This window comes from Mus musculus, chromosome 15, assembly GCF_000001635.26.
Source record: "Mus musculus strain C57BL/6J chromosome 15, GRCm38.p6 C57BL/6J".
NCBI lineage: Eukaryota > Metazoa > Chordata > Mammalia > Rodentia > Muridae > Mus > Mus musculus.
The window spans coordinates 85,574,936-85,598,292 of record NC_000081.6 but is presented as its reverse complement, the minus strand read 5'-3'; the positions used below and the strand labels follow the sequence as shown (position 1 = coordinate 85,598,292).

The 23,357-nt window shown below is 53.0% G+C and overlaps 1 protein-coding gene and 1 long non-coding RNA gene across 4 annotated transcripts in view; one reads left to right on the top strand and one right to left on the bottom strand.

Annotated features, from left to right (window-relative positions):
• Positions 1–4,584: 4,584 nt before the first annotated feature.
• Positions 4,585–17,151, bottom strand: AU022754 (expressed sequence AU022754). Its single transcript, NR_040433.1, has 5 exons — positions 16,876–17,151; positions 13,806–16,043; positions 12,256–12,354; positions 6,645–6,740; positions 4,585–4,851 (listed from the first exon to the last, which is right to left on the bottom strand). It is a non-coding gene; the product is annotated as an expressed sequence AU022754 (long non-coding RNA).
• Positions 16,472–23,357, top strand: part of Wnt7b (wingless-type MMTV integration site family, member 7B) — a 46,385-nt gene continuing 39,499 nt past the window's right edge. The window contains exon 1 of one of the 3 annotated variants that reach the window (NM_009528.3): positions 16,472–16,913. In NM_009528.3, the coding sequence (NP_033554.3) occupies positions 16,843–16,913 (71 nt within the window). In that variant the 5' untranslated portion in view covers positions 16,472–16,842. Of the gene's footprint in view, positions 16,914–17,563; positions 18,043–20,222; positions 20,786–23,357 lie in introns of those variants that run through there. The other 2 variants (NM_001163633.1, NM_001163634.1) reach the window with 2 other exon arrangements.

Sequence of the window (23,357 nt, the reverse complement as noted above, 5' to 3'; positions counted from 1 at the left end):
CATAGTGCGCACTTGTGGCCTCATCCTTGGACAATCTGACGCAGACCCATATCCCACACCTGGGATTAAAACAAAAACATAATCACATTACACAAGTGGGTTTTTAAAGAAGCCCAAATTCTCGCTATGTAGGTCCTCTGTGTTGGCCAAGCTCACCTTTGTCCCTCGAAGCCAGACTTCTCTCACCGGACCTGCCTGGCTCACTCTTGGAGCTCGGCACTGAGAAGTGAGAACCCCATCTCTAGCCATGTGCATCTCCTCAGGCTCTCAGGGACCAGCTGTTGTCAGTTTCCATGGCATCTCCAAAGGACAATGGCTTCTGGCCACAGCCAGCCTGGCTGTTGAAAAGCCAGAAGCGTGTCCATACTCTCCCCTGAAGAGGAGAGTGGCACCTCTGAGAGTTCCTTCCCCAGCCTCCTCCAGGAGCCAGAGGCACAGTGGGCAGTGTGGGCTTCAGGAGTCTGCGTCCATTTCTCCTGATTATAAAACATCCACCAGGAAAGGCCCTAAAGATGGCTGCTTCCGTCAGACAAATCTGGTCAACAGATTTATTGCTTCATGAACTACAGAGATAGTTTTGTGGTTAAGAACATTGGCTGCTCTTCCAGAGGACGTGGGTTCAATTCCCAACTTCCATATGGCTCTTCACAATTGTCTGCAACTCCAGTCCCTAGAGATCAATGCCCTCTTCTGGCCTTCATGGGCATTACAGGTACATTGTACACAGGTATATATGCAGGAAACACACCCCAAACATATCACACACACACCACAACACATAACATACACCATACACAGCACATACATTCACACCATACACACCACATACACTATACCACATACGCAGCACACCACATACACCACACACACCACATATCATACACACACCACACTATACCACAACACAGACACATACAATACACACACACACAAATACCACACCTCACACAATATTACACATACTATACCACACACAGACACACACACACATACACACACACACATACACCACACAAACACATACACCACATACACTACCTCTCTCTCACACACACCACACCACACACATACCACATACACACAGACACCGAAATCCCCCATACCATAAAGTATTTGCATTGATAACTCATTGGCCAAGCAGCAACACCAGCTGTCCACACTTGTAGGAGTGAAGATTTGCTTGATTAACTCAGAGTCCACTAAGTGCCACTCAGGCCCCCTGTAAGCTCTTGCATGTCACACTTCACTTTTCTTGTGTTTGCACCTGTGGCAGTAGTGGGGATTGAACTGAAAGCCTCACGCAGGCTAGGCAAGTGCTCTGCCAATGAGCTACATAGACCAGCTCCCGAGGGACCCCTATGTGTCTAACTGCCTATCTGGTGAGGAAGACAAGTGTAGTGGTGTGTCTCTGCTCAGCCCAGGGAGTGACACTATTAGGAGGTGTGGCCTTGTTGGAGAAGGTATGTCACTATGGGTGTGAACTCATCCTAGCGGCCTGGAAGCCAGTATTCTGCTAGCAGACTTCAGATGAAGATATAGAACTCTCAGCTCCTCCTGTCCCATGCCTGCCTAGACACTGTCATGCTCTCACCTTGATGATAATGGAGTGAACTCTGAACCTGTAAGCCAGCCCCAATTAAATGTTGTCCTTTATAAGAGTTGCCTTGGGGGCTGGAGAGATGGCTCAGTGGTTAAGAGCTCTGACTGCTCTTCCAAAGGTCCTGAGTTCAATTCCCATGGTGGCTCACAACCATCTGCAATGGGGTCTGATGCCCTCTTCTGGTGTGTCTGAAGAGAGCAATGGTGTACTCATATATATAAAATAAATCTTAGAAAAAAAAAAAGAGTTGCCTTGGTTATAGTGTCTGTTCACAGCAGTAGAACCCTAACTAAGGCAACCAGGGTACCCTGCATGTGGAGAGATGGTTCAAGTCTGAGTGGAATGCAGTTGAACAGAGGCATTGTGCTTGTGTTGCATCTTCTTGTGGTCTGGAGGGCTAGGGCTGGCATGGGCCTGTAGATTCATTCTCTCAGAGGCCAGACTTCATGGACGCTCCCTCTGCAACATCCATCCAGAGCCTCTTTGGGGACTCTCTGGCCTCAGAGGAGAGCAGTGTGGTCCCTGAGCACACTCAATACCACCAAACCTCTGAAGAGGACCCAGCCCCCTCTCAGGCAGGGTCATAGATCAGTTTCCACCTTAATAATCTTGGAAGTGTCCCCAGAGCCACCAAAATTGTCAGTCATGGGGACAATGACTGTGCTGGAGAAGAATGGTCCATAGATGCCAGGCCCTACCAAGGGCTTTCTGCATCTGAGAAGGGCAGAGGCAGGCGCCAAGCACAGAGAGGGAAACTGAGGCTCAGTCAGGACTAATGGCTCCATTCTCATCTGCAGTCCTGTCCTTGAGAGTACCATCTGCTCTCTGGACCCAGGAGCCTCTGTTTCTACACTTTGCCTCTCGGCTGCATGGACTTCTGTGGCCCTGTGGATTAGGTGCTGCGGAGAAGAGTGGTTTCCCACAGGGTGTGTACTGGGTTCAAATCTAGCTCCCAGTGTAAACCATCACTTGGAGTGTGCCGATCAAGAAGGCACTTCCCAGGCCAGTACAGGATGGAGTCTACCCTGACACCTGCATGCTACTCCTAACAGCCTTGGACCATCCTCAGGTAGAAAGGAGGAGCCCTCTGTAGAGGCTGAGGAACTCAAAGCTAAGCCTACTTCCTGTATGCGCAGTGGGAGAGGAGCAGGTAGGGCAACCAGGACAGACCCCTCCCCAGCCATGGTCTGAGCATATGGGGGCTCAACTCCCTTCTCAGTGACTATGGAATCACAGTGAATCCAGGTACCCCTGCTCTTTGGGGCAGTGATTCTCAACCTGTGGGTACCAACCCCTTTGGGGGTTAATGAGCCTTTCCCAGGGGTCCTGCAGATCAGATATTTACATTATGATTCATAACAGCAAAATTAGTTATAAAGTATCAACTTTTATGGTTGTGTGGGGGGGGGGTCACCACAGCATGAAGAACTGTATTCAAGGTTGAGAGCTACAGCTTTAAGACAAGGGGGTCTGTTGTTCATGAGTCCTGTGTGGTGGCCATGATGTGAGAATGTAGGGTCCCAGGCTCAAGTGCTACCTCTGGTCAGCCTGATGCTGTGGCCCTTGGTGTCTGAGATGAATAAGAGCATCTGACTTTTCAAGGGTGGGAATGTATCTCAGTTGGTGCCATGCTTCCCAACACACACAAACGCTATGGGTTCAATCCCCAGCACAGCATAAACTGTGTGGTGGCACATAAGGCAGAGGCAAGATGATCACAAGTTCAAGGTTGGGGCTGGAGAGATGGCTCAGAGGTTAAGGGCACTGGCTGCTCTTTCAGAGGTCCTGAGTTCAATTCCCAGCAAACACATGGTGGCTCACAACCATCTGTAATGGGTCTGATGGCCTCTTCTGGGGTGTCTGAACACAGTGATGGTACATACATACATACATACATACATACATACATACACACACACACACACACACACATACACATATATACATATATATGTGTGTGTATATATATGTGTATATGTATGTATGTATGTATATGGGTGTGTGTGTGTATCTTTTTTAAAAAGTTGAAAGTCATTGGCCTGTTTACATAAGATCTGTCAAAATAAGGAACCTATAATTTTGTTTATATTTTAAAAGTTATTATTTTTATCATGTGTGTGTGTGCGCGCGCGTGCATATGTCATGGCCTGCATGTTAGAGTCACAGGATAACTTGTGAAGCTTGTTCTTTCCATCCACTTTTATGTGGGTTCTAGGGATTGAACTTAGGCTATCAGGCTTGTGCTACAAGCACCTTTACCCACTGAGCCAGCTTGCCAGCCCATCTACAACTTTTACACCTACTTGAAAAAAAACGAGATCACAGCTACAGTCTACAAAATGGTCAATTCACCTTCCAGGGACAGTGACAGGCTCTGGCTCTGACATGAACCTCCTTCCTCACTGGGTCAGTCAAGGTGGACAGGCTGAGACTTGAGGCTCCCTTGACCAGAGAGGCAGGGAATACACTGAGAGCCAACGTAGTCACAGAAGCAGAAAAGCGTTAGCATTGGGTCATGAGCTGCACCCCCACACCCACAGGGTCCACGTTGACAGTATTGACCCAGCACTCTGGGGTGACAGAGGAGGATGGTGCCTTTCTACTCCCTCACTGCTTCGGGAGGGGGAGGGACCTCTGGGTCCCCAGCAAGGAAGTCTGAGAAATGTCACCCACAGGCTTCCTGGATCCAGGACCATGACTTCAAGGAAAGTTGCAGGGTACAGAGAAGTGGACACGGCAGGGATTGTCCATGTATGCCCCCACCCTGATATCCGCCTCGCATCCTCCTCTGTAACAGCTCCAGTTTCCACTGGGTTTATCATGCTCAGCTAAAAGGTGACCTATTCTAAACAGGCTTAAAGCTTGATGTGGCCATGTGGCCAACGTGGAGAACATGCAAAAGTGTCAGGGACATTTAGGAGTGACAAGAGACTGCACTCTGCCCTCGCAGGGTTTTCTAAAAGAACAGAAGGCATAGAATGAGTGCATATTACTAAAGGGATTTATTAGAGTGACTTACAAGGCAGAGCCTGGGTAGGCCACGTGTAGCCATCTGCAACCAGAGAGGCTGGGAACCCAGGAGGCTGGGTGCCTCAGCAGGCCCAGTCTGGTGCCACAAGCTTGGAGAACTTTCTGGAGAGCTGCTGGTCTTTAGCTCACATTGGAAGGCCAAAGAAGCTGGGCTCTGATGATAGCAAACAATGCTGGTGGTGGTGGCGGCGGCAGCAGCAGCAGCAGGTAGATGTTCTCGCCTGCAGGAACCAAAGGTGGGCAGGAAGCACTGCTTTTCTCTCAAGCCTCTTCATATCTGGGCCACTGGCAGGTAAAGTGTTGCCCACTCTTGGGGAGGGTCTTCTCCCTTCAGTTAATGCTCCCTGGAAATACCCTCCCAGACTTACCCTGTGGCATGTCTCTTAGTTAATTCCATATCCAGTCAGTTTGACAACCAAGACTAACCACACCCCTTCTTTGGTCTTTCATCCAACATCCTGGAAGGCAGAATGTGATGGCAGAACTCTCCTGTGGCCATTTTAATCACTCTGAAGTGATTAGCTCCATGTTCAGGATGGCAACCATGTCCTCAGTGATCCATGGAGCCCTGATCTGGTGTTTAATCTATAACTGAAGTTCTATGAGAAAGAAAACCTCATGCTCACTGTTTAGACTCTTCTGCGGTGAGCTAAGACCTACTCACAAGAGGCATAGTTAAGAACACTGGAGAATGAGGAAACTTTGAGAGAGCCAGAGATGGGTCAGCTTGGGGAATGGTGTACAGTTTGCCTGAACCAGAGGAAACCATGATTGACATGTGGTCACAAAGTTCCTATCCTACACTCCGGAGCTGGGACTATCTACTCTGGGCCAGGAGATAAGAGGAACCAGTGGAAACAAGATGACGAGCCCAGAAGGGTGTCAGCAAGGAGTAAGCAGGTCATGGTGGGGACTGCATCTAAAAAAGATGGCAAGCTGTCAGATGTCTTCCAGAATCCGTTGTTCCTTCCTCCCTGGGTCACTTAGTGTTGTCTGGTCCTAGCCAGCAACTGAACCTAGGCTCCCAGACTCCCTTGCAGCTAGGTGTAGCCCAAACCCAGTTAGCATCAGTGGGATGTCAGAGGTATAAGATTAGTGTCAGTCTCTTTTTTTTTTTTTTTTTTGGATGTCTGTGCTTCCTGAAACTGAAAACTTGCTCTGACTAAGCCTTAGCATAAGCTTCGTTACCAGTCTATGTACTGGGCACACACAGTGGACCTGGGTTCCCCCACCCTGAAAACACTATACTTTATAGCTTAGAACACTGGCATTTAATGGTCCAATTTTGTTCCCCAGGAAGACATTTGGCAATATATGCAGATACTTTTGGTTGTCATGCCTCACAGAAGGGGCTATGAGTGTGTGGTAAGAGGGGGTCCAGGAACTCTGCTAAATCATACAGGACACAAGACAACTGCCTACAAAGAACCCATTCACCAAAAACATTCTGGGTGCCTCGAGCAATCCATCCTTAATAACACAGCTGTGTGTTGTGTGGGTGCCCTTAGGCCTGAACCAACACTTTACTCAAGGCATCAGGAACTCAGGTCTTGATTTGCTCAACCAGTCATTTGATGATTTTTAGATTTCCCAACACCTATTGGGAAGGAATGTCTCCAGTTCTAGGTGGTAGACCCCTGTGGGGGAGATGTTTCTCCAGAATGCTCAGGTCTAGCCTTGCATACCCATTTATTTTCTCTGAGGAGCCATCTTAACCTGCTTTCTATTACTGTGATAAAGACCATGACCAAAGCAACCTGGAGAGGAAAGAGGTTATTTGGTTCCCATGTCCCAGTCCATCCCTGGAGAAAATCAGGGCAGGAACTCAAGCAAGGCAGGAACTTAGAGGCAGGAACCGAAACATAGGCCATGAGGAGTGCTCCTCACTGGTTTATTCAAGTTCATTTTTAAATACAACCCAGGACCACACGCCAGGGGTCAGGGAGCACAGCCCACAGAGAACTGGGCCCTCCCAAATCAATCACTAATCAAGAAAATGCCCGTACAGACTTACCCACTTAGTCCGGTGTGGTGGAGGCATTTTCTCAATTGAGGTTCCCTCTTCCCAGATGACTCTAGCTTCTGTCAAGTTGCCAAACAGCACAGGAGCCTAGTAGGAGATTAAAAGTGTTCTCCAGGGATGAGCCGGAAGGGACCTTTGTTTCTTGGAAACCCTCACACAGTGTCTCCATGGCACCCATCACCAGCAAGGAGAGGGATGGAAGGGTGGGACCTAGTCATCTTTGCCAAGGAGGGGGAAGTCAAGGATTGGGAGTATGGGCTGAGCATTGCTGACTTTTAGGAGCATCAAGCCACGACAGACAAACTCCCTTATCAAAATAGGCCTTGCCTGCATCCTCACTCTCAGAGAGAACAGCCCAGTGCCCTGGTCTGCATACACTAGAAGAGAGGCATCTGGTCCTAAGCCACTATGTTCATGGCAGGTCAAGCTGGACCAGGGTCAGGATCAGGGTTCAGCTAGACTGTGGCCTGCCCTCTGAGCCTGAGAAGGGGCTTCTGTTGGGAACACAGATCACCTGTTTTAAAGGCACAGCAGGTCTGTGCGCACACGCGCGCGCGCGCGCACACACACACACACACACACACACACACACCCTAGTGGCCATATCCTCACAGTGCAAGCTCCTGGAGACTGTGGTCCTGGCCAGGGGCAGGCTCCCTCTCTTGCTCTTGACCTGGCAGACTCCTGGTCTTGCCAATGGAAGACTCATCATCATCCCCAAAGAACCAGTATCTCGGCCTGCCCATCCCAGCGATGGCTCCCCCACTTCTTCTCTGGGAAGAGCCTCAATCCCTTTTTCTCTCTCAAGGCCCTGCCCTTCGCCTGATAGAGGTTGGAGCAGGACACGCGCGCGCGCGCACACACACACACACACACGGTGGGGGTGGGCAGGGCAGCTGTCTAAGCTGCCAGGAGCTAGAAAGTGACTTATCGATGTTACAGTCCAGGATCCTTCTTTCCTAATCAGATTTTGTCTCCAGAACCTCCCAGCATGCATTTAGGTCCCCCCCCCACACTACTACGGAATCTGCCCCTGGGTGAAGCTAGACCTGGCTGGTCAGGCAGGTAGGGGTCACCTCATATCCAGGGCCTACCTCTGATACTCTTCTCCCCAGAAATCTTCAGTAGCTCCCCGGTGGCAGAACACAAAGCCCCTGCTCCGCAGGTGTGACACCCTGCATTTTCCCCAAGTCATCTCTTACTCTGTCCATGCTGGGGGCCATTGCTTATGCTGCCTTGGGGTTTGAATTTCTGTCTCCTTCTCTGAGTATCCAAGTCCTGCAACACTGGTCTTAGGTTTACCGTGAAGTGTGTGACTTCTAACCGCCGCCCCAGCAGGAGTTCAGCCTGGCATGGCATGGGGCTTCTATGGGGTGGGCGAGGTTCTCCCTGGGGGTTTACAGGTCTAGGTCTCTGGGTTAGCCCTGGTTGCAGGCACAGAACTCTGTTCACGGCTGTGGGAGACCAAAGGCTTCCATTTTCTATAATGGCTTTCAATTCCTAGTGTCCAGGAGCCTTCTCCCTGGAAGGCTGGTCCTCCTCAGGGCTGTTGCTACTACAGAGGTCAAACTCTCCTGTCCTTCACTCCCACAGCCTTTCCGGCTACAGCTGCTGCAAACTCAGCATTTAGAGAGCTCAGGAAATGGGATCCAGCCTGGGAGGTTAGCTCTGATGGAATCAGAAGGTTGTGACTTTAAGTGCACCTGTCTCATAGGTTACCAGTGTCTTGGGCACTACTGGAACCTGGGCAGGGCATCTTGAAGAACCCACCACACCTTCCCTTTTCCTCTTCCTGTTCCCATCTGTCCCAGTCCCTCTGGGAATCACCTAGTCTCCCTTAACACCTTACTACTGACCTGTGGCCGTCCTTAGTGACCCTTCTCTTCCTGGACTGGGGTTTCCCAGCAGTGGCCGCAGGGACATCCCCTCTGCTTCTGCCCCATGCAGAGGTTGAGTGTTGCATGGGCAAGAGCCTAGCTCTGTTTGACAGACATGGGTGAGAACCCTACCTGTCTCTTAGTTTAAGGTTTCTATGACCAAAAGTAACTTGGGAGGGTGTGTGTGGAGGGGGGTAGGGTAGAATTTATTTGGCTTACACATCCATCACTGAGGGAAGTCAGGACAGGAATACAAGGCAGAAGCTGAAGCAAGAGGTCACAGAGGAAGGTTATTGGCTTCCTCAGCCTGTTTCTAAGACCATCTTGGATGGACCACCTGCCCAGGGGCGGCACTGCCTACAGTGAACTGGGTCTTCCCACATCCATTGTGAATCAAGAAAATGCACCTCAGGCTTGCCCATAGGCCAATCAGGTAGGGGGAAAGTTTCTCAGTTCAGCCTCTTCTTCCAAAATGACTCCGCTTGTGTTGTAGTCTTGGCATCAAACAAGCCAGCACACTGCCCCAGCAATGTGAGCTTGGCCCTGTCCATCGGTATTTACTCCTGTTCCTTCGACAGCCTGAACTTAGAGGTCCCCAGTTGCTTGTCCAGCATCAGGGCAAGCCCAGGGCACTCGGGCTGGAGCTGCTGGATCTCAGGAAATGCCTGTGACCATGTCACGTGGGTGTCACTCACGGGATGCCACACGGAAGCAAGGAAGGAGGGGCAAAGTAACAACCAGGTGTGACCGATGCTGGAGATGGGGGTGTTTAACCTCTAGGGTCAGGGGAGTTGGGTCAGGTCCCTCTCTTTCCAACAGGAAACACTGCAGGTCATACATGCCTGTTGCTTCCTGCAAAGTCATTCATTCACCCCTTAATTCATTCAAATAATTACTGAATAGAACACTTAGTCGGTGCCTTCAGGGTAGCATACTAACCGAGGTAGGCCTTGCAATGGTTCCTGTAAAGCTGATATGCTAACGAAGCCAGACAGATAAGACCTGGCATCTTTCTTCAGGAGAGTAGCTAGTGTCACAATAAAGAATGCCAATGGATATATTTGGGAGGAAAAGTGTGTGTGTGTGTGTGTGTGTTTTGGGGGGATCTCTGAGGTGTAACACTTAGCTGAGGCCAGGTACAAACCAGAGGAAGAACATTGCTGGAGGGGACAGCATGTACAAAGGTCCTGGGGCAGAAATTAGCTTGGAGTGTCAAAGTGGCACAAGGGACAAAGATAACAGGAGAAATGGAGGTGGCTTTTACTTTATTCATTTACTTTATGCATCCACCTGCTCCTCCATATCCCAGGTCTGTACCTGATTCTTGACTGGACTATCCAGGCCAACATGTGAGTCCAGACTCCCTTGGGAGTTGAATGACCCATTTTTTTTTGTTTGTTTTTTTTCGAGACAGGGTTTCTCTGTGTAGCCCTGGCTGTCCTGGAACTCACTTTGTAGACCAGGCTGGCCTTGAACTCAGAAATCTGCCTGCCTCTGCCTCCCGAGTGCTGGGATTAAAGGCATGCGCCACCACGCCCGGCACTTGAATGACCTTTTCACGGGTGTCGCCAAAGACCATTGGAAAAACACACATGATTACATTGTGATGATGTAACAGTAGCACAATTACAGTTGCAATACATGAAGTAGCAAAGAGAACAATTTTATGGTTGGGCTCACCACAGCATGAGGACCTGTATTAGATCGTTGCAGTGTTAGAAAGGCTGAGAACCACTGCTCCAGGCACTCAGAAATGACTCCAGGGCATGGGGATCAGGGAAAACCTGTTTTGTAGGGTCCTTCGAGGACTCAGAGGGGCTGTGCAGTCATGGAGTCCAGCACACAGCGCCTGTCCACTAAATGTGAGTTGGTATTGGCTTTCACAGCCTTCCACCCCCAGAGCCCAGCCCTCTGAGGCCACTCCCAGAGAAACGTCCCAGAGTACGTCTTGCCAGTGTCCCAGAGAAATCACTTGCTTTAGGGGGATTCTGATTTCTTCCCATTGATTTTAGATCTGAGGTGATTGGCTAGGACTGATGAATTCCTAAGATGGGAAACTTTCAACGCTTAAAACTTTCTGCCATTCACAATGTTATATGCCTTTAACCCCAGTACTCAAGAGGCAGAGGCAGGCCCAACTCTGTGAATTCGAGGCCATCCTGCTCTACATAGTGAGTTTCAGGACAGCCAGGGTTATGTGTAGATGCCCTCCCTGTCTCAGAAACAAAAATTGGACCAACCAGACAAAAACAAACCAACCAACAAACAAACTACCCAGGAATGTCCCAGGCAAAGCACCTAGAGTTGATTCCATCTCCATAACCCACGCTGGTCTACATGAGGATGGTGGGTACATCTTTCCACAACAAATTCACCCATGAATTCACCCTTATATTCATTTAGCCACCTATTCATCCATCCATGCATCCACCCTTCCACCCATCCATCCATGTGTTTATCCATCCACATACCCATTATCCATCAATAAATCCAATCACCCTCCTAGCCACCCATTCCTCAGTCTATCCGTCACGTACCCATCCACCCACATGCCTACCCATTCATTCATCCATGCATGTCTACATCTGTGTCTCACCTACCTATCCATCCACATATGACTTCATCCATCTATGCATGCACCCAAACATGCATCTATCTACTCACCTACTCACCATCCGTCCGCTGCCCAGCTAGTTTTATGTCATCTTGACACAAGTTAGGAAGAACTTATTGAGAAAATGCCCTCACTAGATTGGCATGTGGAGGCATTTTCTTGATTGATGACTAACATTAGAGAACCCAGCTCACTGTGGGCTGTGCCACCACTGGTGGTCCTGGTCACTATAAGAAGGGTGAACTGGCATGGGGAGCATGCCAGTAAGCACCACTCTTCCATGGCTTCTTATGCTGAATCCAGGTTCCTGCCTTGAATTCCTGCTCCGACTTCTTTTGATGATGAACTATGATGTGTAACTATAAGCAACTCTGTCTCCAAAGTTGCTTTTGGCTATAGTGTTTTATCACAGCAATAGAAACCCCAACTAAGACAGATATTGGTACCAGGAGTGGGGTGTTGCTGACTGTGTTGTTTTGGAAAGGATTGTGGAGGTGTTAGGAACGTTGGGCTAGAAAAGTCATTGAATGCTCAGAGCTTAATTGGCTTTTGTGGGAACTTGGAGCATAACACTGAGAGAAGAGCAGACAATGGAAACCCAGGTCGTGAAGTTTCAGAGGGGAACAAAGATACTACGAAGGCCATGTATGTGATATTTTGAATTAAGAACCACTAAAGTGAAAACTTTGCTTTGCCGGGACAATTGATGCTGGTCAGGTGGAGATGAAGAATCAGTTGTGATTAAGAGGCCGGCATCACTGAGGGTGGATCTTCTGGGAAATGTTTTCTCAGGGTTAGTACACAGAAGCTGTGGTCCAGAAGGAGCCAAAGCTGTACTTTGTGCTGGCAGCTGAACTTGATAGTGTGTAAGAGTCTCCCTAGTGCTACTGGCTTTGGATGTGTGAAGAGACTTGGCACCATGAGAGATCATAAACTCATCCACTGATGCACACATCCACGGATGCACACACTCACTGATGCACACATCCACGGATGCACACACTCACTGATGCACACATCCACGGATGCACACACCCACTGATGTACATGCCCAATGATGCACACACTCACTGATGCACACATCCATTGAAGCATGCATCTACCCACCTACCTGCTCATCCATGAATGCCTCAGCTGAAGTAAAGCCCCAGGGTTGAATTGACTGTGGAGAGAAGTTGAGGCTTGGCATCATGTGGTAGACTCAGAGTTCCTGAAGAGAATCCAGAAGAGGCTATTGGTAAAGGTACATCCCAGTTACAGAGGAGACCCTAGCATGTTGGAGATGCCAGTACCATGGGAAGACCATCAAGGACAACAACAGCTTTGGAGTGGAGCTGGTCTGAGTTTAGGAGACAAACTGTATGTGCTATAGATGGCAGAGCCATAGAAGTGCCACGGGTCAGCTGGCCTCTTGAAGAGTCCCAAATGACAAGCGTTGAACTCTTTACACCACTGGACTTTGGTTTGGCTTTGCTTTGATTGTGACCGTGCCCCAATTCCTCCCTCTTGGAGTAAGAAAGCATTTATCTTGGGTTTTGATTTTACAGGAGCTCACAGCTACGAGACCTTGGGTATTTTAGAGAAACTTTGGAATTTTAGAGATACTTTGGATATTTTAGAGAGAGACTTTGAACTTTTAAAGAGACCTTGGATATTTTTAAGAGACTAAACTTGTGTTTGAACTTTCAAGGACTGTGGGACTTTTCAAAAATTGGAATGTTTGCCAAGCGTGGTGGTGCATTCCTTTAATCCCAGCGCTCAGAATGCAAAAGCAGGTAGAACTCACAAAGGTGAGTTCAAGGCCAGCCAGGGATACATAGAGAGACCCTGTCTCAAATAAAAACAAAGTTAGAGCGGTTTTATATTGTGGTATTAATATTACCATCCTATCTTAGGGACAAATGATAAAGGAAAAGTTCTAACCAAACAGCGATGTCTTTGTGTGTCAAACAGAGAAGGAACCAACCATTCTGGCCTGTTTAGTTAACTTGATACAACTTAAGAGTCATTTTGGAATAGGGAAGCTCAATGGAGAAAATGCCCCCACCAGACTGGCCTGTGGGTAAGATAATGGGGCTTTTACTTGGTCAATGATGGACGTAGGAGAACCCAGCTCACTGTGGGCAGTGCATGTATGCTCCTGGGATAGTGGTCCTGGGTGCTAGAAGAAAGCCTGCTAAGCAAACCAAGAGGAGCAAGCCAATAAGCAGCATTCCCTTCAGGACTTCCCTTCAGGATTCCTGCCTTGACTTCTTGCTCTAATCTCTTTTGATGGTTGACTGGGGAAAAAACAAAACAAAACAAACAAAACAACTTTACCAAGTTTTTTTTTGGTTATGGTGTTCATCCCAACAGAAAACCCACATAAGACACCATCCATCTATGCACTCTATGAATGTACGCATCCATCACTCCTACCCACCTGCCCATGCATCTGTGTACCCATCAATCCACTCCCCATTCATCTATGCATTCATTACCAGCACCCATGCACCATCGACCCGCATACCCATTCGTCCAGATATACATCCACCCATGACTGTTCACTCATTTTGGGGTGGATATTTCAGAAAAAAAAATCACTGTATTAGTCAGGGTTCTTTAGAGTCACAGAACTTATGGGAAGTCTCTATATAGTAAGGGAATTTGTTGATCGCTTACAGTCTGTAGTCCAGCTCCCAACAATGGTCAGCAGCAGCTGTGAATAGAAGTCCAAGGATAGAGCAGTTGCTCAGTCCCAGAAGGCAAGCAGGCCAAGGAGAGAGAGAGAGAGAGAGAGAGAGAGAGAGAGAGAGAGAGAATCTTCCTTCTTCCAATGTCCTTATATGGTCTCCAGCAGAAGGTGAGGCCCAGATTAAAGGCGTGTGTCACCACCCCTTTAATCCCAGATGACCTTGAACTCAGAGGTCTCCCTGTCTTAATCTTCTGGATTTCATAGCCACTATGCCTCAAGATCTCCATGGTCAGAAACTTGTATTTCTCAGCCTCCAGACTAGGATCATGGGTGAGCCTTCAGATTTTGGATTGTAGTCCATTCCAGATATAGTCAAGTTGACAACCAGGAATAGCCACTACAAACACCATGGAGTATAGGAATGATGATGGTGGTGGTGGTGGTGGTGGCGGCAACGACGACGACAAGGAAGCACAGGCAAGGATAGCGGAGCCTGGCTGAACCCACAGATAACCAGGTCCTCAAACTGTCCTGGCTCTGGAGCCTTCTGTCTTCTTCATACCAATCCCAACCTAGCCCTTCGGAGAGAAGCTTCCCGGTAGAAGCAAGTCCCCACCGTATCCCACAGACAGATGTGGGGGGTCTTGGAGCTAAGCTTTAACCCATCTTCTTCAAGCTGCAAGGTCAAATGACGGGTAGGAGGCCCTCTGTGATTCTAGGTCTCCTAGGACGCCTGGGCGGTGCTGCTTCCCACCTGCTGTCGGCAGGGGGCAGCACGTCGCTGTGTTACAGACCCTATGCAGTACTTCAGACAACCCTGCATTCTGTTTTGGGGAAACTAAGGCCTAGAAGCAGGTCGGGTCCCATCTACCAATAGAATTACCCACTTTTCTCTGACATAACCCTCCTAGAGAATCCCAAGGCCAACCCTATCTTGGGCCTCCCGATCTGACAGGTCTGGAGATGGGCTAGGAATCTTAAGACCCCAGGATTGTTTGGTGTTTGTTTGTTTGTTTGTTTGTTTGCAGGGAGGAGGAGGCACGCGTGGATGCTGTTGCTATTCCAGCCCCGATGCAGCCACATAAATATTTTGTCTCACTAACAGACCCCAAGACAGGGGTTGTTGGTGGGGACGGTGGAATAGCCCCCAGACTCCAAGGCAAAGTGAGGAATCCCTAACCATTTCAAGTCCAGCTCTTGTGGCAAGCGTTGCTCCCTGTCGCCACGGGATGGCAGCATCCACCTGCCAAGCTACCAGGCTGTTCTGCTTGCTCCCAGCCACCTGGCCCAGCTCAGCTCCCTGCCTACCAAGTTGTGCGACATCCAGAGTTCTTGGTTTCAGGGGACAGTGGTGTGGGACTGCAACTACCGTTTGACATCTGTGCCTTAGTTTCCCTGCTTGTGATGTCCAAATTCTCCTTTCTAAAGAGTCCTCCAACTCAAAACGATCTGCACAGCTGCACCTGCCGGCTTCTGGACCTGGGGTTCAGGAGCGACTCTCTCTCTCCCGGGTCGGGTCGTGGCAAAAGTTCAGAGGATTTGGAGAGATTAAGAGGGGATTAGGGGCAGGGACGGTAGCTTTTGAGCTCGAGGTTCCGGGCTGAGGACAGCGCCCCCTCATACCCCTCCTCATTTCCACACCAGGCAATTGGGTGTTGGCCAGTTTAAAGACGAGCGCCCTCCGAGTTCATCCCCTTGTCATAAGGGCGCCATTTGATGCTGCTGTCCGGGGCTGTAGACGCTTGAAAACCTGGCACACACCCCCCACCCACCCACCATGTGTCTGGTTACTAGCTGGTCCGCTGTGCTAAGACAGACCTAGCTGTGACAGGCAGTGTCCCTGTCACCCATTTATCCAGGATAGGATCAAGCGAGACACACCACAGGATGTGCCAGGCACCTAGGCCAGTCTGACTTCCCACTTTAGCGGTTCAACAAGAATCAGATCTGACACCCGCCCGCATCGGACAGGCCTGCAGAGTGAGACAGAATCCTCAGACTGGGACTCTCCAAGGATGCCTTTCTGAGTCTCTCTGTCATGGTGCCACTTTTAATGCTGGGCAGGCTGGTGTGTCTACCAGTCTCAAGTCCCACGCTCTGCTTGCGCTCTGCAGTGCCGGGCACTGGAACGAGTTTTCCCCGAGTTTGTTGGGCAGGTAACAATGCCTGATCCGGAGTTGTGGCCCTGGAAGCACCCACGTAGGTAACGTCTAGGGGAAAGATGTCTGCACATAGAAAGGAGATGGTGGTGGGTGGTCTCTCTCTCTTTAACTAGAAACTGGAAACCAAGTGACCACCAAGCCCTGAGCGGGTAGTTTCTTAGCCCCCGCCCCTACCCCCACCTTCACTGTCTCTGAGGAGCGCAGGTGTCTCTTTGGAGCCGCACCCTCTCCCCTCCCTCCCCTCTTCCCACGCAGTCCTGGGAGGGCGATCGGAAGGGAGCTGGCCTGGGGAGGGGGGGCGAGGGGTTAGATGCGTTCGTGTGTCACGGGGGAGGGAGGAGAAAAGGGAGGGGAGAGCCAGGGAGCGCGCGCGAGAGAGCGCGCTGCGAGCGAGGAGGGCGGGCGGGAGGCGGATCCTCCTACCTGGGGCGCGCTCGCCTGCTCGCGGCTCGCTTGCCGGGGCCGCGAGTCACCTGGGGAGGCGGACAAGTGCGGACACATTGGCCGCCCCGGCGCACCGCGAGGCGCGCACGGCCCCAGGCGGCTAAGCCCAGTGGAGGCAGCGCCCGCCCGCTGCTCCTGGCCCCGGCCTGCGCTCGCAGAGTCCCACGGTCACTCCGCTGGGCTCCGAGGTCGCGGTTCCCCGCCCGGGTCACTCCCCCGGGCGCACGCGGCGGCTGCGGCGCCCTGGGCTCACCATGGTGGCAACGCGTGCCGGGTGCCCACGCGTCGCCCGCCTCCCGAGCCGAAGCGCCGGCTGAGCGTGGTCCTACCGCAGCTCCCTGGCTCCTGCCCGGCCCCTGCCCACCCGCGCGTCCCCTCCGGCCGCAGCTGTCTATGGCGCAGCCCCCCTCCCTGGATCATGCACAGAAACTTTCGAAAGTGGATCTTTTACGTGTTTCTCTGCTTTGGCGTCCTCTACGTGAAGCTCGGGTGAGTATTTCTCTGGGCGGGGGGCTGCAGACGGGGAGCCGGCAGCCACCAGAGCCTCCTCCAGCGGACCTGGGGATAGGAGTTGGTGGGGGAGGGCGTTTCTTGAAGTGGCCAGGCTGGCTGGTATCTCCGGCCCTCAACCCAGCCTCGTTGAGACTCAACCGAGCCCCCCCGGAGCCAGAGATCCTCCGGAGGGGCGCGGAGCCAATACGCAGCAGGGACAGCGCGGTCCGCGGACGGCCGCAGCGGGGCTCGCGGGTAGCGGCGAGCGTGCCGGGCGCGTACTTTCACCTGTTTGGGCTCCAGGCCCCGGGGGTGGGACGCGCCTTCCCTCCCCCGGGCTGCGCTGGGCGCCGAGCCCGGGCCGAGCGCTAGCCGCCGGGAGGGCGCGCCGGGCCGGGGGGGGGGTGCGTGGGGCATCCCCGGCGGGGGAGATCGGGGCGCGCACTCGCCGCGAGCGCGCAGGCCTTGCACCCGCCGCGGCCCTTCGTCTCTATCCATCACCCGGACATGTTGAAATTACCTTGACAACTCGTCCGGCTGGCTCGGGATGGGCCGTGGGGCTGGCGCAGCAGCCTCGGGCTCCGTCCCGGGCCCGCGCCCCCGCCCGCCCGGGGCCTTGCGCCCGGCCCCCTCTCACCGAGCTCCCCCTGGCGCGGCCGGCCGGGCGGGCTCCAGGCGGGCCGCGCTCGCTGCTCGCCGCCGTAGCTGCTCCGAGTCGTATTTCCACATTCCTGAACCCAGCCGAGTCCTTACCTGTTGAGCCGCGATCTCCTTTAGACGGAATCTGTCTCGGCCTCCCCGGATTGGGGGTGGAGGGGCAGTGTGACCGAACGGAGCGCACCGCACCTCGCGGGCGTTAGTCACTCTTGGCGGGCCGGCCGGGACCAGACCCCCACCCCCACTCGGAGCACCTGCGGACATCTGTGCCCGCCTTGCCCGGCGATCCTACTATGTGTCGCCCGGCGCTCTGAGGCCAGCCTCATCTTGGCCCTAGGAAGGCCAGTGACCAGACCTGTAGGAGGGGCGGGTTCCGGTACCTGGGAGACCGACTTTCCAGGCGAGAGGTAGAAACAGTCGCTGAAGATCAGCACCCTTCCCAGCTCTCTGCACCTCCGCCATCTTACAGGTGAAGAAATTGAGGCCCAGAGAGGGGTAGGGACCAAACCTGGTGGCCTCAGAGGCAGGATTGAAAGTCTCTTCCTTATTCCTGCAGACCTGGGCGGGAGTGTCTGCGGCTGAGAGTGGTTGTGTTTATTGTAGGTTTGTGAGGGTAGGCTATGTCCCTGGGTGTTTGTTTATGAAGGTGAGGGGTGCCGGGGCTTTGAGCTTGCTGGGATGGGGGCAGGGTGGGCAGGCCACTGCTTCCTGGACTCTCAGCAGCCTGTAATGAATCTCCTGGGCCTGTGAAGGGACCCACCGCCCTTTGGGAGGAGGATCCATGCAGATCCCAGCTACCTGGTTCTGGCGCCAAGGCCTTTGAGTTGGGCGCTTGACTGCACCGGCCCTGGCTTCCATTGCTGACCATTCTTCTCAGCAAAGTCCTCTTATCATCAAATGGGAAAAAGTGTCAGCGGAAGGACCTGGGTGCCCGAGGTTGGGGGACTCCCTGGAGTGGTACCTGGGTTTCATGCCTTTACCTCATCTTTCATGGCTGGGAAGGCTTTTGGCTGTGGTGCTCTGAACAACTTGGTGGTCAGTCCTGAGTAGAGAGGGGGGTCTCTGTTAGCCCAGCCTGGGCTCCTAGATGCCTGTGACCACTATCTGGTAGGACTAAGCAAGCTTTCCTCTGCCCAAGAGCCCCAAGGGAGAATTTGTCTTCCTCCATAAGCTGCCCCCCCACCCCTCTTCTTGAGTTAAAAAAAAATCCCAAAAATCAGGGAATCTCTCTCTCTCTCTCTCTCTCTCTCTCTCTCTCTCTCTCTCTCTCTCTCTCTGTGTGTGTGTGTGTGTGTGTGTGTGTGTGTGTTCCCTCAGTTGAGCAGGAAAGGTAGCTGGGCCTTCCCATGGGACCTAAATGGGTCGGTGCTATGAACACCATCTCTTTGGCAGGTGTCTGGAGCAGCCTCTCACCCTCTCACTGTCATCTGAAAAGAACAGGGTCATGGTAGTATGCCCCTTGGGAGTGCTGAGGGATTAGTTCAGATGGCTTTTGCCCTGACCTTAGGTGGTGGGATATGGTGGCACCTACGAGTGAAGCCTTTCTCATTGCCAATGGTTGTGAGGTCCAAGGTGTGGGAGCCATTCTGGGGACTCCTCTGGATAGTTTTGGGGGGAGGGACTATTTTGTGATGGAGGCCCCAGAACTTGCCCCTCCCCCATGTTTCTGTATGTGTGACCGGACCTCCAGAAATCCCACCAGAGCATTTATCCCCCCCCCCCACACACACACCTCTCGTGTTAGCAAGAACCAGAATCCAGCTCTCAAAATCCAAAAACAGGAGTACTTCTGGTTCTCAGCAATTTCCAAGCACAATGACATTGGGGAGTCACAACACTTAACCTAAGGCCGCTATGGATGGAGCTACTGTCCTGGAGGAGAGGCCAAGGTGGAGTGGGGAGCAGCCAAGGTTACTGAGGTGCCAGGATCAGCCCTGTGCTAGGCTTGTTCCTGCTTTTGTGGTTGGGAGAGGCAAAGGGGCAAAGGATAGGGAGGTTCTGACTCCTGGATGCCCAGGAGTCTCCGTGCTAAGTCCAGGAGCTGCGGATCTAGTCTTTAGGAGCACGACTGTACCACACACAGCTCCTCCTTTCCTGCTGTCCTCCCTGCTCTGAGACTTCCCCCAGCTGACATATACCTCTATACAAAGACATACCGATACAGCCGGGCTCAGCAGAAATAGGAGATGGGACCCCAATCTGTTTCTAGACTATATAAAAAAATTAGTAAAAAAGGGAAGGCTCTTTAGAAGAATTTCTCCTTGCCAACAAACAAACGTTCCTCAGAGAGTAAAAGATTAGAGATGTAAAAGCGAGAGGTGATGGCCCTGTGAGATGAAAGCCTTTCCCTGCCTGTGTCTCCGAAGAGGTGCAGAATAGAGTTGGCCCAGATGCAGTGAGCGGGACCCACACCCAACCATCCCTAACCAAGCTCCATGTAGACAGAGGGACAGCACACACGGGGCATCTGTGCACACACACCTGCGGGCTCCCATACCGCCCATGCTCCTGCAGAAACATGCAAGCACACGCATGCATACAGAAGCACACGTTGCTGAGCACAGCCCCTAAGAGGCGCACACGCCTCCGCGCAGTGCCTCCCGGAGATGCGCTCTCCGTAGCGGTGTTTCTCGCCAAAGGTTGTGGCGAGGGTATCCCGGCCAAGGCAACTTGGGCAAACCCTGGGGGCGGCACCCGCCGCACACTCTGGTCAACCTCCCCTTTAAAAAAAACCCGCCCGCGGAGGAGGCGGATGTAGGGGCGGCCTGTCCAATGGCAGCTGCGGCGCTTTGGGAGACTTGGAGACTTGAGCCAGAGTGAGCGACAGAACCGGTTCGCACCGACAGACGGACAGAGGACCAGACAGCCACTAAGGAGCGCTTACTGCCCCCCTCCGGGCCCCTGCCCCGAACTCCAGCCCCAGCGCCTGTTACTGCCCCAGATACAGCAAGATGCGCGGTCCTGGCAGCGAGACACGGGCGAGCACTGTCCCCCGGTCCCCGAGCCCTGGCCCCTAGCGCCCAGCGCTGCTGCCCTGCATCAGGGAGGGCCGCGGAGACCCCAGCCTCAGTTGGCGCAGGAGCCCTGCGGGTGGGGCCTGCCCAGCCCAGCCAGGCGCGCCAGCCCACCATGCTCCTCCTGTCGCCGCGCAGCGCGCTGGTCTCCGTCTATTGCCCGCAGATCTTTCTCCTTCTGTCCAGCGGCAGTTACCTGTGAGTGCCGCGGGTGGCGGGCAGGGTGGGAGGGAGGAGAGCCCCTGGCTACCACTGCTGAAGGAGGGAGTGGGGAGGTGGAAAGATGGTCCCCGGTGGGGTGCTGGATGCCCTGCGCGCAAAGAAACTGGGGGCCTTTGGGTCACTTTGCTGGCCTAAGCCGCCGAGGTAGATCACCTGAGGGACAGCTGTGACAACGAGAAATTTTAGCTTAGGGGTCGGAGAAAAGGTGGCCGAAGAGCGGTCTGACTGCCTTTGCAAATTAGGCTATGTGCACTGAGCGCGAGTGTCAGAGCTAGCCAGTCGCGTCTCAGCGTAATCCTGGACCATCCAGAGACCCTCTCCCTAGGCCGTATTAACCCACGCGGCACGCATGGCCTTGCCACACTAAGGAGAGCTACAGGCACACACTCACTTTCCAGCGCATACACTGGCAGACACGTGCATGCTGCGCCCCACCAGACAGCGTGCCCAGGTTGTTCTCCGAAGTCTTGTGGCCACTTGTGCTGTCCTTCCACACCGGGAGGCCTTGACCTCTCCTCTGCTAGACGCCTCTCCAGGAGGCGAGGAGGGAGCACAATGTGCGCGCAGGTAATCAAGGTCTAGAGAGTATGCGGAGCATCGCCCACCAGGCTACGGGGAAGCTCCGGGCAGGGCCCGAGTCCGCCCTGCGAGTCGAGGGGGCGCGTCCGCACAGCGGTGGCTTCGCCCGATTCCTAATGGGACGCATATGCTCTGGCCTCCGATTTAAAAAGAAGTTTGATTTATGGAACCGCCGTTTGGGGGAATTGAAGCTGGATGCTACTGATTAAACCTCAGAGCCAGCGCTCCCTCTCCTTCTCCTCCCCTCCCCCGCCCCCTCCTTAACACGCGGGCCACGTCCGGGGTCGCCTAACGCGGCCAGAGGCGGCAGCCGCCTTCCCGCTCCCTGCACCACCCCCTCCCCTCCCCGCGGCCACAGTCTTGATAAATTGCCCCGCCCCCCACCCCTTTTAATAAAGACGCGGCCAATTTCTCCTCCAGCTCCTAGGAAATTACTATCCTACCAGTTTTCCTTCTATAAATAGTTGCGCATCTTGAAACAAAAGTTCGCAACCGCAGCCAGATGCTGCGAGGCCCGCGGTTTCCCCGGCTGTGGAACATAATTACAAGGTCCAGGCAGAGGGAGCGCTCCAGGCCCGGCGGGCAGCCCTGGCTACGGAGGCATCGCCTGGGGTGGAGAGTATCAGGCCTCCCCAGGCAGGGCGCAGGGCCCGTGGGCACCGCCTGATCTTGGAGACCTGGCCAAGAGAATTCTGCTTCTGTTGTCTTTCCTTGAAATGGATCAACCAACAGGGCCTCTGAGTCGAAGGCTCCTGCCTAGGTCGGGAGCTCCGAGGCTCCCCTTCCCCAGATCCTGGCACGTCAGACTTAAGCCTTGCGGAAGAGCCAGCAGTTATTCTGTCTGAGAGATCATATGGGGAGGCTAGGAGCTGAGGTTTGGTGTTCCTGGGGAGGTGTCCAGGGGTGGAGGCCAGAAGTTGGGTCTGAGAGGATAGGATGGCAAACATGGTTTACCCCACAGCAACTGCAGGGCTCTCTCTGGCAGATGGATGGTAGCCAGTGTACCTCTCAGCCCCCCCCCCCCGTTTTCTCCTGGAGGGCCAATTCCAGCTTACTGGGGTAACTTCCACCGACTGTGCCCCACATAAGTTGGTCTCTGACTATCCTGCCAGTTCTCCGGGCTGCTATTCTTTCAAGGGAGAAACTTTCCAAGTGTGTCCAGGCCAGTGCTGGGGCCAACATGGATGGTGGTAACTGGGAGCAGCAAGGGGTCACTTCATTATTAGCCTCGATTGGTTCAGCCCTCTATAAGCCCTGCTCCTGGGAGGGAGAAAGGGCTAATGATTGTAGGGCTGGATTTTTATCACCTTGCTGGGTATCAGAGAGTTGGCTGCATTAAGATGCCTGGGAGGGAACAGGCCTATATAATTATGACGAAAGGATGTTGAGTCCCAAGTCCTGGCTTAGGCACCCCCCCCGCCCCGGGCAGTGGAGTTTGGCTAGATAGCCAGCACAGAATTCTGCTAACTGAGGAAGGTATTTGGGGGTCAATGTGAGACACCCCCCTCCTCCTAGCACTGCAGGAATGTCCCAGAGGATGCCACAGTGAGGAGGGGCCCTGAGTGGAGGCTGTGTTCTGTTCCAGAGAACTTTCCAGAAGGCATCCCATTGCTAGGATCGCAGACACTAGCCAAAAGTTGATCCTGCCCCTTTCAACTAGGCTGTTCTCCCAGCTCACCATGCTGGGTTATCATCTGAACACAGTGAATCCCAGACACATGCCTGGGCCCCTGCTGCTGATCATATTGGACGGGTGTGCTGGCCTGGAAGGGCCCTGAGCCCCTATCAGACTCTACGTGTGACCCAGCTGTGAGAGGCAGCTCTAGCCACCTGTACCCCTGTGTTGCAGAGTGAAGGGGTTGGGGAGCAGTGGGGAACCAGCAAGGGACCAAGGAAAGGCAAATGGGGGCGAGGCCACAAGAAGTGTTTTAGTGCTGGGTCAGCTGGTATGAGGGCCTGGCTCAAGTCT